General features: G+C 43.6%; 1 protein-coding gene across 1 annotated transcript in view; it reads right to left on the bottom strand.

Moving 5' to 3' along the window:
* The window catches only part of HAT1 (histone acetyltransferase 1), a 45,232-nt gene extending 29,559 nt beyond the window's left edge, over positions 1–15,673 (bottom strand). The window contains exons 1-3 of the mRNA XM_040971715.1: positions 15,607–15,673; positions 13,334–13,438; positions 821–896 (exon numbers count right to left, since the gene is read on the bottom strand). Coding sequence (XP_040827649.1) covers positions 821–896; positions 13,334–13,438; positions 15,607–15,613 — 188 coding nt within the window. The 5' untranslated portion in view covers positions 15,614–15,673. The remainder of the gene's footprint in view (positions 1–820; positions 897–13,333; positions 13,439–15,606) is intronic.
* Positions 15,674–16,631: the final 958 nt, after the last annotated feature.

Here is a 16,631-nt window from a genome sequence, read left to right as displayed (position 1 = left end):
ACCGTAGTGAGAATTAAATAAACTAATACATTTATAGCACCAAACAGGAGGTAGTATACAAATCAAAATCTTATTGTGAAAAAAATATTGTGGTTCAGCAAGTGAAACTGCCATGTGGGATGCCTGTATTCATATCAGGGGGCTCAAGACTGAGTCCCCTTCTACTTCCAATAGTTTTAAAAAATATATTTTTAATGAAAGGCAGATTTAGAGAGAAACAAAAATCTTCCATCTACTGGTTCACACTCCAAAAGGCTGCAATGACCAGAGCTGAGCTGACCCGGAGCTAGGAGTATCTTTTGGGTACTCCACATGTGTGCAGGGTCCATTGGACTTGGGCCATCCTCTGCTGCTTTTCCAGGCCATAGGCAAATAGCTGGACTGGAAATGGAGCCACCAGAGTATGAACTGGCACTCACATGGGATGCTACACTTGAAGGGAGAGGATTAGCCTACTGAGCTACTGTGCCAGCCCCCACCATTAAGCTTCTTAAGAACACTCTGGGAGGCAGTAGATGATGGTATACATGCTCAGGTCCCTGCTACTCTTGCATGAAACAAAAATGGAGTTCCTGGCTTTGGTCTGGCCTAACCCTGACTACTGCAGGCATTTGAGGAGCAAAGCAATGGATGGAAAAACATGCATCTTCCTTTTCCTGTCACTCTGCTTTCTCAAATAAATAAAATCTTGTTTTAGAATAGTTGTTTCAAGATAAACTACACAAAAACCACTAGTTTGGAACAGATCTGATTATAAACTTAAAAAAAATTACTTCTAAAAAAGCTATACTGATTGCAAACATTTTACTTAGTTACTTACTCATCCCCAAAAAGCTGATGGGTATATTCAGGAAAGAAAGTTCTAATGTCATTCTCAAGATCTTCAGGAAAACGAACTGTTAAAAGAATTAAAAAACACAGATATTAAAAGTGACAGGTATTTTCATTTCAAGAATTTCATCAGACCTAATATATATCAACATTTTTCTTACTTCAGAGGCCACTCTCCATTATGAATTATACTCAATTTTTATGAGATTAAAAAGTGAAAATTATTTACAATGAATGCTTCAGTGTCAAAACTAATTATTCCAAGAATTAGAAGACTAGATGAGACAGGGTACCAGGTTTCATCTTTAATTTTGTGTCTATATGCACAATGCATAGCAAGAAGAAAAATTCAAAAAACAAAAACCAAACAAAAAAAAAATCAGAACAGAAAGAAAAGAAACTTTAAGAAAAACCACAGCATAGAGGAACTGAAAACAGAATGCTGTAAGAAGCATTTTGAAAACAATCAGTTGAATTAGATGAAGCCCATGTTATGGGCATCTTTTTGGCTGCTAGATGACATTTTTTACCACTTCTTTTTCTATTAAAAATAAACACAAGAAATCCCTGAGAGGAAGGGAGTTTGGGGAGGGGGTAAAGGAAATCCCAGAGTCTATGGAATTGTATCATAAAAAAAAATAATAATAATAAAAAGAAAACAATGCTCCTTGAGGCAGGCATTTGGCTAAGTGGTTAAGATGCCTGTGTCCCAGACTAGAGGACCTGTATTCACTCCCCATCTCCAACTCTCTATTCCAGCCTTTTGCTATTGCAGACCTTTGGAGGCAATGGTGATGGCACGAGTAGTCAGGTCCCTGCCACCCATGATGGTGACCTGAGTTACACTCCTAGGTCCTTAACCTAGCCCTGGTCACTGTGGGTACTTGCAGAGGCAACCAGCAGAGGGGAGCTCTGTCCATATACATGTTTCCCACTTCATTTCTCTGCCTTTCAAATAACAAAGTGAAAAGCAAACTTTTAAAGTAATCTTTTAATTACGTGTGTGTGACTGTACCTTTACAGTATACACATGGGAGAAATGTTGAAGAAGAACACTAAGTAGAGTGGCAAAATAATTTTATAATTACTGCTTAAATACCCTCTAAAAATACACTTACCAGATAGTACAGAAACTCCTTTGTCTCCTGTGTCCTTGAGAATACTCTGTGCCAAGACATTCTATAGCCTCAACTAGGCCAATCTAAGATGAAGTTGGGTAAGCTTCTGCCACTTTCCAGGTGGTCTAACTTCACATAACTTGTGAAGAGATCAACATCATAGCCTCTTGATTCAGTGTAGTATGAATATACAGTATCACTTATGATGTTTCCTTACCAAGAAATGTTTACCCTAAATTACTGAAGCATTTTACTTCCCAATTTACAGGAATTACAGAAGACAATAGAACAAATTACAGTTACATAACACAAACTCAGAATGCTGGTTCAGCAGCACTGTGCAGTGAATCTGGTCCTCCGAACAAACCAGTGAGGGTGGGGGCTTTTGGCACAGTGGTCCAGGTGCCTTTCAGGACATGTGCAACCCAAACTAGAGTACCTAAGTTCAAGTTCCAGCATCATTTCCAATCTAGCTTCCCACTAAGGAGTACTGTCCCTGCTACCCAGATGAAAAACCCAGACTGCACTCCTAATTTTTATAGGCTTCAGCCTGGCCCAGTCCAACTGTTATGGTAATACAGGGAGTAAACCAACAGGTGAGAGATCTCTGTTGCTCTGTCACTGTCTTTCAAATAAATCAGCGGCATAGGAGGAATAAAAGAAAAACTGCATGTGTTTTTCTGTTCTGCAGGGAAAAATTTTAAAGAACCAGGACATCTGCACAGGTTCTGTAATTGTGTCTAAGCTTATTTGAAAAGTTTATTGACTTATTTGAAACAGACAGGAAATGGCTGAGATCTTCCACCTGCTGGTTCACTCCCCAAATGGCTACAACGGATAGGACTGGGCCAGGCGGAGGTTGAGGTCAGGGACTGCATCCTGGTCTCCCACAAGGACAGCAGAGTCCAGTACTCATCCATTTTCTGCTGTCTTCCCCCAGGCACACTACTAAAAAGCTGATGGGAAGTAAACCAGTATTACAATATGGGATGTTGTTCACACAGCAGCTGCTTAACTACTGTGCCAGAAAACTGGTCCCTAAATAAATTACTATAGACTATTAAGGAATTTTAGAAGCAATCAGGAATTTTATGATTTTGAAGGATTACTGTGAATTTTTAAGGTGTGAATGGCTTCATAATCATGTATATGAGATGTTTATGTTTGTGCTATATCATTAAGTTCAGAAATCTATTTTTTAAAGACTTATTTAATTAGAAAAGCACATATACAGACAGAAAGAGACACAGAAAGAAAGCTCTTCAAGCCGTTGGTTCACTCCTCAAAGTGGCTACTTCGAAGCCAGGAGCCAGGAGCTTCTTCCTGATCTACCACACAGGATCCCAAGGCTTTGGGTCATCCTCTGCTGATTTTCCAAGCCAAGCAAGGAGATGGATGGGAAGTGGAGCAGCCAGGACCAGAACCAGTGGCCATACAGGATCCCAGCATGTCCAAGGTAAGGATTTAGTCATTGAGCCTTCACACCAAGCCCTAGAAACCTACTTTCAAATAATTCAGCAAAAATATACACACAAAGCAAAGATGGAAAATACTAACTCCTGAATAAATCTAGGTGTTGGATATATAGCAAGTACTGACCTATGTTTCAACTTTTCTACATGTTTGAAAATGTTAGTAATAAAATTTGAAAGAAAAAAAAAAGGCCTGGGCAAATACAAATCTTTAAGACTTGAAAAAGTAAAATAATAGATATTCATTAGTTTGTTGCATTTTCTTATGTTTTGTAATTTCAGTTAAAAAAGTGTAGTCCAGTATGCCTAGGCTGATTAGCCTAAAAATTCTCAACAGTTGCATCTCTAATGTTTAAAAACAGATATGCTGAAAAGATATTGTAATAAGCCCAGCCATGGTAATTATTTCTATATTTCAGATTGGCTTTTTGAGTGCTGTTGTAATCCAAATAATCAAGGCTTTACTATTTTGTCATTGAATCTGGTTCACATCAAACAAGAATTATAAGTTGGAAATGGGTTTAAGGCTGAACCAATTTGGCATATCTAAATGTACACTCTCTAAGAGGTCTTCAAAATGTACTATGTTTGGACTTAAAACATTTTTTGGTACTTTAAACATTTTGGTACTTAAAACATTAATTCATTTTGCATAAGCTTTTTGAAGCCTTGTTATATGAGAATACAAAGTACAAATTCTCTCCCAGAAGTCAGAAACATTAAATATTTTTAAGTCTTTGCCATGTACTCATTAGAGTAAAGCAAGCAAGCAATCCAAATGTCAAACAATGAGAAGACTAAATAAATTACAGTAAATACATAAAATGACTTCTACAACTAAACATCAAGGTTTTTTGGAATATCTACTGACAGAAATGGGAATATGTTCACAGGTACAATTGGGTGAAACATGCCACTGTAACCCCAATTTCATGAGAAATAGTAAAAAATATACAATTAAAAATACCACAAGGAAACACCCTACATTGTAATACAGAAGTGATTCCTTGGAGTGATACATTATGGGTAATATTTATTTCTTACAGACTTCAGGTACTCCTCAAATTTTCTGCAAAACGTGTACTATTACATCATGAAATAGAAGATTATGCTACCATCTGCAGTGTCTGCCTCGCATATGAGCAGTTTCAGTCCTTAGTGTTGCACTTCCTTTGAGATTCCTGATGAGGCTCCTGGGAAAAGAAGGCCCAAGGCCCCTGGCACTCATGAGAAACATGGCTGAAATTCCAAGCTCCTGCCTTCGGCCTGGCCCAGCTTGGGCCATTGCAGATATTTCAACAGTGAACCAACAGATGGAAGATTCTACTCTCACCACCCTCATTACTCTTTCAAATAAATATAAATGTCTTTTTAAAAAAATATATTTATTTATTTTTATTGGAAAGGCAGATGTATAGAGAGGAGAGACAGAGAGGAAGATCTTCTGCCCGATGATTCACTCCCCAAGTGGCTGCAACAGCTAGAGCTCAGCCAATTCAAAGCCAGGAGCCAGGAACTTCTTCCGGGTCTCCCATGCGGGCACAGGGTCCCTAGGCTTTGGGTCATCCTGGACTGCTTTCCCAGGCCACAGGCAGGGAGCTGGGTAGGAAGGAAGCAGGGCCACTGGGATTAGAACCAGCACCCATATGGGATCCCGGGGCATTCAAGGCGAGGACTTTAACCATTGCACTATCGCACCGGGCCCTATAAATCTCTTTTAAAATTGTTTCCAAAGGCATACATTAATACAATAAAAAAAAGTATACAACATAAAAAACAATTTAAAAACAAGCATTAACAATTGTTCTTACTGGAAAATCCAATTCACTGTTACTTTTGCAGAAAAACAGGTCCAGGGCCTAGACCACTAAAACAGGACCTTACTGCTACATATATCATAGAGCTTCCAATGAACCTTCCCTTTGAGTCTATTTCCTGCTACTTCTACTCCGATACATAGTTCTTGTGCTTCCTGGTTCTCAGAATCACTTATCATTGCTGTAGTTGTTAGATGAAATACATGAGAGAAGGAATCATCTATACATCTTCTGAACTAAAGCAAAACTTTAAAAATCACAAAAGAACATTAGTCAATATTTAAAAGTTTAATAGCTAAGGGACCAGCACGACCTGTGGCACCAGCACCTCAAATGGGTGCTAGTTCAGGTTCCAGCTGCCCAACTTCCCATCCAGCTCCCTGGGAAAGCAGCAGAGGATGGTTCGAGTCTTTGGACCCCTGTAGCTGTGTGGAAGTCCCAGAAGAAACTTCTGGCTCCCAGCTCTGGATCAGCTCGGCTTCCGCCACTGTAAACATTTGGGGAGTAAACAAGCAGATGTAGGAAATCTCTTTCCTTTTCTTGCAATTAAAAATGAAATAAATCTTTAAAAGATAAGTTTAAGTTAAATGTTTAAACATTTAACATATGTACAACCTGGTAACAGATGCTGATAATGCAGATACAAATGCTCAGAATCAGAGATGATGCCATATTTTCTCCATGTGTCCAACTATATTCTTTTTTTTTTTATTGTTGTTAACATTGTATTATGTGATACAGTTTTATAGGCACTGGGGATTTCCCCCACCCCTCCCATACCCCTCCCCCCATGGTGGATTCCTCCACCTTGTTGCATAACCACAGTTCAAGTTCAGTTGAGATTCGTTCCTTGCAAACACATATCTAGCATAAAGTCCAGCATCTTATTGTCCAGATAAGTTCAGTGGCCTCTTGGGGAGACCTTCTCTAGTCTGAAGATAGGGCTAACAGAGTACAGATCCGATCAGTTAAAAGCCCCAACAAAACCTCAGTATCAATATACAACATTATGGAATTAATTGATTGACATAGTATTGGGTAAACAATATGTTAAAAATAATGCAAGTTCCATTCTTCGAAACATCTGGGTTGAGACAGTGTCAATGACAGGTTCAAAAAATAACCAACAACCAAACAAAAATTACAAGTTAAATCAAGGCAAACATGTGGTATCTAACCTTTTGGGATTTGCTCATTTCCCTAAGCATTATAGTTTCCAGTTGGGCCCATTTAGCCACAAAGAACTGCATTTTGTTTTTTTTAATAGCTGAGTAGTATTCCATGGAGTAGATGAACCAAAGCTTTCTTGTCCAACTATATTCTAAGCTATATATAAGTTTCTTCATAATCATGTGTTCTTCAGATAATTAAAATCTTATTTGTTTTGGCCAGTACATCTTTCCCTGATCCACACTGAATTAAAAAAAAAAACTTTAAAAAGTTTTCATTTATAATTATGTATTGTAATTTATTTGAAAATCAGAACTGAGAGTGAAAAGCAGTCAAAGACAAGAGAGATGGTCCCTTTGCTGATTCATTATCTAAATGCCAACAACAGCCAGGGCTGCGTCTGACTGAAGCAAAAAACCAGGAATTCTACCCAGGTCTCCCTTAGGGTGGCAAAAGCAACTAATCCATCACCTGCTGCCTCTCAGGATACGTTAGCAGGAAGCTGGATCTTAAGTAGAGTAGCCTGAACTTGAACTGGAATTCTGAAATGTGATGTGGGTGTCCCAAGTGGCAGCCTAACCTGCGGCAACAGAATACCCACCCCAATTATATTAAAACATAAGAGTAGCCACAGTGTGTAGACAGCATTTTTCTCAGCATCACCAACTTACATTAGAGGTCTCAACATTATAAAATATGTCAGATGCCAGGGCCCAGCACCAGGGTTCAACTGGCTAATTCTCCCCTCCTGTAAGCACTACAGTCCCATCCATATGGGTACTAGTCCATGTCCCAGTTGCTTTTCTTTCCGTCCAGGTCTCTGCTTGGGGCCTTGAAAAGCAGTCAAGAATGGCTCAAGTTGAGGCACCTGTACTCACATGGGAAAAAAAGGAAGCTCTTGGCTCCTGACTTTGGAATGGCTCAGCTCTGGCCACTGCTGACATTTAGGGAGTGAACCAGTCGATGGAATATCTTTCTCTATTTTAGTCTCCCTTTCCAATAAAGAATTCTTAAAAAAAAAAAAAAAAGGCAACCCACACCCCAAACCCACACTTCTTTCCTGAATGCTGTCCTACTACTTTTTCGCTCTAACAGTTCACTGGTACACCTGGCTTTCTCCTAAGGACACTGTCTTCCTGAAAACCTCTCAAGCAATGACGGCTTTCTCTCCCATCCCTTCGTACTGCTAGAACAGGGTATCCTCCTTCTTCCTCATTGCTGAATTAAGACTAATAATTTCCCATATTGTAAGAAAGAAACAGCATTGATGCTTGTGTTTCATATCCTTCCCTCTTGCAATGAAGAATTTGGTTCCCACTCACTGTTACTCTCTCCTACAGTACATCTAAATCCTGGTAACTTCAAGATTAATGAAAATAGGGGCTCGGTGTGGTGGCCTAGTGGCTAAAGTCCTTGCCTTGAAAATGCCAGGATTGCATATATGGTGCCAGTTCTAATCCCAGCAGCCCTGCTTCCTATCCAGCTCCCTCCCTGTGGCCTGGGAAAGCAGTTAAGGATGGCCCAAAGCCTAAGGACCCTGCACCCCCGTGTGGGGGACCCGGAAGAGCTCCTAGCTCCAGGCTTTGGATCAGCACAGCACTGGCTGTTGCGGTCACTTAGGGAATGAATCATTGGATGGAAGATCTTCCTCTGTCTCTCCTCCTCTCTGAATATCTGACTGTGCGATAAAAATAAACTAATCCTAAAAAAAAAAAAAAATTAATGAAAATAAATTTTTCCGCCCAGCATCTGTTTCTGGATTTCTCCTCCAAGAAATGCTATCTTTACTGCATCTCAGGCATTTATTCCCATGACATGTTCTTAAGCTCATATCACCGACAAACATACACCCTGAAATGTTTACTTCAAATACTGTACCATTTAAGCATCACCTCTTTTATTTCCTGATAATTCTAACATTCCAACCCTTAACATGACTTACAACAAACTAATTTTTTTTTAAAGATTTATTTTTATTATTTTTTCATTGGAAAGGCAGATATACACAGAGAAGAGACAGAGAGGAAGATCTTTCATCCAATGATTCACTCCCTAAGTGAGCGCAACGGTAGATGCTATGCCAATCTGAAGCCAGGAGCCTCTTCTGGGTCTCCCACGTGGGTGCAGGGTCCCAAAGCTTTGGGCCGTCCTCTGCTGCTTTCCCAGGCCATAGGCAGGGAGCTGGAAGGGAAGCAGGGCTGTCGGGATAGAACCGGCACCCATATGGGATCCCGGGCGTGCAAGGCGAGGACCTTAACCACTTGCGCCACTGCACTGGGCCCACAAACTAATTTTTTTTTTAAGATTTTTTTTTTTTTTTTATTGGAAAGGCGGATATACAGAGAGGAGAGACAGAGAGGAAGATCTTCCATCCAATGATTCATTCCCTAAGTGAGCGCAACGGCTGATGCTAGGCCGATCCGAAGCCAGGAGCCTCTTCCGGGTCTCCCACGCGGGTGCAGGGTCCCAAAGCTTTGGGCCGTCCTCTGCTGCTTTCCCGGGCCATAGGCAGGGAGCTGGAAGGGAAGCAGGGCTGTCGGGATAGAACCGGCGCCCATATGGGATCCCGGGCGTGCAAGGCGAGGACCTTAACCACTGCGCCACCGCGCCAGGCCCAACAAACTAATTTGAACACAACCTCACCATTCCCCCAAAAGCTCATTCATATACTCACTTTTCTTCCCTTTTTCATATTAGAATTTCACGGCTCATCAATATTCTCATTCCCCCATAAACATCCTCAGTTCCTTTGCTGTAACTTGTCACAGCAACCTGGTAAAACCTCAAAATTTGATTATATACCCACCTGCTGCACCCCTGCATCCAGATGCGGATGATGTCACTTTACACCCACAAACTCTAACTTAAAGTAGGCCCTTAATGCTTGACAATCCTAACGTAATTCCCAAGCTCACTCAAGCTCCTACTCAACCTCTCCTGCTTTCCCAGGCCTTAAGCAGGGAACTAGATGGCAAGTGCAGCAGCAAGGACACCAACACCCATATGGGATCCTGGTTGTTGCAAGGCGAGGATTCAGCCACCAGGCCATAGTACCAGGCCCATGACCTTGTTTCTTATCACACTTATGACTCAGGAACATTCAGAAGAAATCTTACTCAGACTGCCACACCTCCATTTTCTAATTTACTGTAGCCATTCTCATATATTCTCCTTCTTGTTACCACAGTAGAAATTTTCCACACCCATATCCAAAGTTAATTCCTCTACTGATGAATAAACTATATTCCCATTATGTTCATAGTTATATCATTCTACAAATAACCTTATACATAATTCTCCCCTTCTCCAAAAATAACAGACATCAGCATAAGCATGATGTTTAACAACTTTGCATTGCTGTGTAGATATCTGCCACAGCAGACTTTGCTCAGTGCGAGGCAAGATGAGCTGGAGATGGCATCATAGCATGCCACACTAAGTCCCCACCTGTGATACCAGCATCCAATACCAGTGCCAATACTGCCAATCCAGCTTCCTGTTTATGTAGCTGAGAAAGTACTGGATGGTCCAAGCGTCTGGGCTCCTGCACTCAAATGAGAAACTGAAAGAACCTGCAGGTCCTGGCCGTTGCAGCCATTTGGGGAGCAACCCAGCCAATGAAAGCAAGTGCTCGCTCTCTCTGTAACTGTCTTTCAAATAAATACATTTTTTAAAATTTTATTTTTATTTGAGAGGCAGATTTACAGAGAGAAGGAAAGAGAAAGAAAGATTTTTCATCTGCTAGTTCACTCCCCAATGGCACAGCTGAAGCGGAGTCAACCAAAGTTACAAACTTTTAGCCAGGTCTCCACACAGGTGCAGAGTCCCAATGATCTGGGCAACCCTCGCTGTTTTCCCAGGTCATTAGTAGGAAGTTGTATGGGAAGTGGAACAGCTAGGACAAGAATATGCATATAGGATCCTGGCATTTGAGCTAACGGAGCCATTGCAGCAGCCCCAAAATGTCACATTCACCTTTGCAGCATGTGGTACCAGAGCAGCTGTTTTCAGTGCTAACTGAAAATCGCTTGGGTGCTAAAATGCTCTATTGATATGCAGCTCACATCACATCGCGCGATTATCTATAACCTTGGTTTGTGTGGGGTGCTATCTCTCAAACAACATTCCATGAAATATGAGGCCAGCTTTGTGGTGTAGTAGGTTGATGAATGGCCAGCATGGCATATGAGTGCTGGTTTGTGTCCTGGCTGCTGATTCAGCTCCCTGCTTGTGGCCTGGGAAAACCCTTGGGACCCTGTACCATATGGGGGACCCAGAAGAAGCTCCTGGCTTCATACCAGCTCGGCTCCTTGCAGCCATCTGGGAAGTGAACCAGCAGATGGAAGACTTTTCCCTCTGTGAAAATCTGCCTTTCTACCCACCTGCGTATGTGAGATCTGCCACCGTGAGGAGGCCTGACAGAGGAGCTTAGGAATTCCTTTGTCAGGAATGTAGTCCCTGTAGGTGAATGCAAGAACCGAGGCTAGGAGCAGCCCAGACCAGGCCAGGTTACTGCACCTACCAGTATACATGTGTTAACAGGCTGGACATAACACCTACTGGCAGATCTGAGAACCTGGATGGGATGGTTGCAACACCAGCCAGTCCACATTAGGGCTGGGGCTGGGGGCTGGCTGGGGGCTGGGCGACAGCATCTACCAGCATGAGCTGGAACTGGGGGCAGGATAGGCCAGAACAGGCTAAAGCAACTGCCAGTAAATGCTGAGATGAGGCAGGCCATGCCAGACTGGGCCACAGTATCCACCTGCATAAGTGAAACCGGGGTTTGTGGGGTATAAGCCTGGTAGGGAGCCTTCGGGGGTCTCTCCTGCTGAGCTGCTGCTCCCACTGCTGAGTGTGAGTACTGGAACCGGGAGCAGACCAGGCCAGGCACCTCTATAACACCTGTTGGCCTGCATGTCAGCTGGACTGGAGGGAAGAGCCAGGCTGGGCTAACTAACTGATACATGCATAGGCCAGAATAGGTGCAGGCTGCTTAGGCTTTGCCATAGCATTAGCTGACAAACCCCGGGATAGGCGGGAAAAGCCCTGTCAGGCAAAACTGCAGAACCACCTGACAAGTGCAAGATTCAGGGCTGGGAATGGGTCTGTTTGGGAAGGTGTAAGCACCTCTCTGATGGCCTACAACTCCCACTGGCGAGCAAGAGAATCAGGGCTGGGGGTGCACCTGGCTAGACAGGTGGTGGCATCTATGAGCATGAGTGTGGGCTGGACAGTGGGGTTGGCTGGGTTGAGCTAGGCTTCAGTGCCCATTGATGTGTTTGAGAGGTGAATGGGATACGGGACAGACTAGGCTATTCTACTGCATACACTGGCAAGCATAGGAACCAGGGCTGGGACCAGGTCTGGTAGGAGTTATTGGGGGTCGCCCCAACTAGGCTGCAGGTCCTATTAGTGAGCATGAGGGCAGTATGTGGTGGGCTGGGTCACAGTATATGCTGGTTTACTTAAGAGAAGTTGGAGGGCCTGGTGCAATAGTGCAATGGTTAAAGTCCTCGCCTTGAACATGCCAGGATCCCATATGGATGTCAGTTCTAATCCCGCCTGCTCCACTTCCCATCCAGCTCCCTGCTTGTGGCCTGGGAAAGCAGTTGAGGACGGCCCAAAGCCTTGGGACCCTGCACCCACGTGGGAGACCCGGAAAGAAGTTCCTGGCTTCTGGCTTTGGATCGGAGCAGCACAGGCCACTGCAGCCACTTGGGGAGTGAATCATCGGCTGGAAGATCTTCCTCTCTGTCTCTCCTCTCTGAACATCTGCCTTTCCAATAAAATAAATAAATCTTAAAAAGAAAAAGAGAGAGAGAGATGAAGTTGGAGATAAAACTGACCTAGTAATTACATCTACCACTGTGTGTATAAGTCGATGTGGGTGACGAACTGAGCTGGACCCTACACTGGCAATCATACACAACAGTCAGGTCTTGGATCACCTTAGATGAGGTCTCTTTAAAGATCCTCCCAACTGAACTGCTGGACTCAGAACTCCAACTACAGGGAGAATCACAGAACCTGTGGGTTGACTGTGGAATGCATGTGTCAGAACTGGACCTCCTAAGTAGCTAAGCTGGAGCACTGGACAGCATGCCCAGATGCACATGGAGGATATGGCAGTCCATTGGGGCCTGCAGAGGACATCTGGTAGTATGGCAAAAACCAATTGCTCAACTACATCAGTCAAGTGTTGACAGCAAATATCTGGACGAATGCAGACTCTGGGGTGGACTGTATTTGCAGATGGACCTTGGAAGGATTTCCTCATCTTTGGACTGGTGAGCTAGACAGCATTTTAGAACTACCAAACTACTTATGTGGAGCCCTTGAAGCACGCTCCACATCAGGACCATGGAATGGCATCAGGCAGCTGTTCCCATCCCCAGGTAATAGGGTGGTAGTGAGGCTGGGAGTAGCTTCTCCCCTAATTTTTCCCCTTCCCCCACATCCAGGAGGAAGAAGGGGCAAGATTTGGAAAAAATAGTCTCACTCTGATCAACTATGTAAACATAATAAAAAAATAAAATTTTTAAAAAATCTGCTGTTCCAATTAAAAAATATATATCTTTCCAAAAATTGAATGAGTTCAATTATCAATTCATGTTGAAGGCCATACATTCACACAAACTGTCTCTTAAATTTAAAAAGAAAGGGTGAGTTAGTCTGGATGCTGGTTCCAGTCCCATTTACTACACTCTAATCCAGATCTGTAGTAATGAGCCTGAAGAAGCTTCTGGCTCAGACATGGCTGTTGTGGCCATTTAGGGAGTGAACCAGTAGATAGAAAACCTCTCTTCCCTCTCTCTTTGTAACTGCCTTTCAAATAAAATTTTAAGAATAATACATTTAGAAAGAAAGATGACATACATGTACAGTACACATAGCACATATCACCTGGAAATGGCATACATACCTAACTTCAGCTCGATTGCTGTGTTGGTGTTACATTTGTACTCTGCCAGTTTCTTCTCCACTGCGCTCTTGTATTCTACTAAAAATTTTTCCATAGCACCAAATCCTAAAAAAAAAAAAGGTTTTTGAAAGGTTTGGTTGGAAGTGATTTAAATAGTCAAACCTTCTTAAAAGTGGAAAAAGGGTAAGCAAAAAGCATAGGTCAGTTTTTGCATATTCCTCAACAAACATATCCAGTACTATAAAACAGAAAATCACTTTAGAAACAGATGCTTATTAAACAGGCACGTTTTAAATAAGTGAATAAGCCTAAAAATTAATACTGACATACTACTTAAACTTCTGAAGACTTAACACTTACACAAATCAAGATTTTATAGCTGAGTAGCCTTCTCAAAAAACAAATATAATGCTGAAGGACCCCACTACTTCAGATCTAAGAATATCAGATATAAGAAACAAGGAATGTCAAAGTAATTAAGAAAGAACTGCATTTCTAATACTAGAAAAATTCTACCCAAAACTTTCCAGATCAACTAACTATAAAACTAACAACACATGGATTATCTCAAGGAGGATATGAAGAGGGATAAGAAGGAAAGTCTACTTTATTGCACTTTTTTTTAACTTTGGGATGACCAAATGCTTTTACTATAAAGTGGCCACCCATTACTATTTGTTTTCACAAACAGTAGAAAGAAAAAAAATCATTATGAAGAAAAACTTAAATAAAGACGACAGTAACTCTTCACAAAATGATAATTAGCAAAAATCCAGGAAATAAGAGTCATGAGCAGAAAGCAGGGGTACAGGGCACGGCGTGGTAGCCTAAGGGTTAAAGTCCTCCTCTAGCACATACCAGAATCCTGTTGGTTCCTGTCCCCACTGCTCCACTTTCCTTCCAGCTCCCTACTTGCGGCTTGGGAAAGCAGCAGAAGATAGCCCAAAACCTTGGGACCCTGCACCTGCATGGGAAACCCTGAGGAGACTCCAGGTTCCTGGCTTCAGATAGGTTCAGCTCCAGCTCGTTGTAGCCACTTGGGGAATGAATCAGCAGATGGAGTATATTTCTCTCTTTGAGTGTATCTGACTTTCCAATAAAAATAAACAAACCTTAGCAAAAGAAAGAAAGCAGAAGTACAATAACACACCACAAACTTCAAAAAGTGGTTAAACATACATAAAATGAAAATGGAAAGGACTTAAGACAGCAGAGGTTAATTAAGTCAGAACTCCTGGTTTCAAATCCAGACTTCACCATTACTGCTAGCTCTGTAAACACATTGGTTAACATGGATGGCCCAAATCTATGAAACTGAGATTCCTGCATCCACGGAAAGCATTTACGTAGAACCAATTTAACACATGAAAACATGTGTCAGCTTAACTAACACTTTCATAAACAGGTACTGTTATCAACTCCGCTTCATGTTCAGAAACTCATTTGCTAAGAGGTTTGTCTGAAAGCACTCAACTACTAAGTGCTAGAGCTGAGATTCGAATCTAGATGTGGTTCTTAAGATACGTACATCTAACCTGATCCTTCGGTGACACTAGCGTGCGCTAAGATCCCACAGTCCTGCAGAACAATCCTAGTCCCTTAAACATCCCTAGATCTCCCGCAAACCTATAAACCTGTTGCCGGACAACTAAAAGGGCAGGGGGCAGAAAATTCACCAACGACATAGACACTGTCCATCCCTTCGAACGCTGTGTTAACTGCGGGGGGGGGGGGAGATTATACCCACACCGAAACAGCGTTCACACACCTACACAGGGCCACTATACGTCACGACACGCTATAAACTGAAGCGACCCCACAAGAAAACGAAAAGGTGGGAGGAACAGAACGACACTACTTCCAGAAGTTTAAGACGAAGGGAGAGCGCAGGAATCTCGCGTCTCAAAGGAACATCTACATGCGACTCCGGGGAATATCAAAGTGTGAGAGAGCGAGGGGACGATGAAGAAGTCACTCGGGACCCCTCAGACAGCACCGCGCCGGACCGGCGAGGAACGCCCGCCAAGCAGAGAGCAACGGGGAGAGACGAAGCCCCGACAGCCGCCCGGGCGCCGCTCCGGTCCTCGGCCGCCGAAGCCCGGGCCGCGGGGGGCGGGGGCGCGGCCCGACAGCAAGCCAGCCGGAGAACTCGGCCTTTCGGAACACAGGGGAGAGCCCGAAAGTTCCAGTCGGCCACTGTCATCGCCGTCCGGCCGTTCTCTCCCGAGGCGGGCCACCTCCTCCCCTTGGTAAACTTTTTCCCGGGAACTTACCCGCCATTTCCGAGCAGCGAGCACCCGCGGCCGAGGAAGGACGAATCAACCCGCGCGCTCCCGGGCCGGAAGTGACCTCACCGCCGCACGCCTTGGTCCCGCCCACCCCAGCGTAACGCTAGCCAGTGAAGGGAAGAAGTTTCGAGTCGCGCAGTGGCGGAAGGGCCCCGAGGGGCGGGGCTCGCGCGGCGAAGGCGGCGCGGACTGTTGCCTTGACACCGCCAGTGCCCCTTTGCTGGGCTGCAGGCCTGAGGAGATAAGTGAGGCTGCGGCTGGATCTGCCTCTGTGGAGAGGAGGGTGGCTGCCGCTAGAACCTTCTAGGGGGAGGACGGGGGCTGCGGCTGGAACCTTTTCTCTGGAGGAGTACGCTGGCCGAAGGAGCGTCTCTCTGGAGTTGATTTGTAGCGCAGACACCTCCGGACTGCTTTCCCTCCTCCCCTCGCCCCCAAGAGATGTTCTGGGGAGTTGGTTGAACACTCTCGCTTATAGTCACGACCCTCCAGTTTACCTATGAGAAATGTAGGGGTTGAGTTTTCAGCAGCGAAGGAGAGGAACTTTTTCTACTTTTGCTGCAGATATTTATTTTTCAGTACCGCTTTTCTCGGATGTTTTTAACGCTATACAGGGCAATGTGTAGGCACTCCGCTCTCACTCTTAATGTAGCAGGCAACTATCCAGTAATGAAATCATTACCTAATAATTCCCCGACTTCATCTTTGGAGTTTCCAGTTCACAGTGGCTTGAACTACCGCACAGTTACCACCTGATTCTGCTGTTTGGCCCGAGTAGTAGTTAGCACTTGTTCACGCAGTTTCTCGCGGACCATACACCACGTTTTATAGGCACTTTACAGACATTCCCACGATTTTGTCTATACCAGAATCCCTTCTCAGAACAAGTGTTTGTCAAGAGGTCTTAGGATGATGCGTGCAAAAGCTAAAATGAACTTTGAGGATGATAGTCTGCAACTAATATGCCCTGTCGTATCTGAGAGAAGGAACCTAAACCCAGAGCAGATCAGTCG

The sequence above is a fragment of the Ochotona curzoniae genome, unplaced genomic scaffold, assembly GCF_017591425.1.
Source record: "Ochotona curzoniae isolate NIBS_2020 unplaced genomic scaffold, NIBS_Ocur_1.0 contig_2210, whole genome shotgun sequence".
Classification (NCBI taxonomy): Eukaryota; Metazoa; Chordata; class Mammalia; order Lagomorpha; family Ochotonidae; genus Ochotona; species Ochotona curzoniae.
The sequence above is the reverse complement of the archived record's forward strand: the minus strand, read 5'-3'. Positions and strand labels throughout refer to the sequence as shown.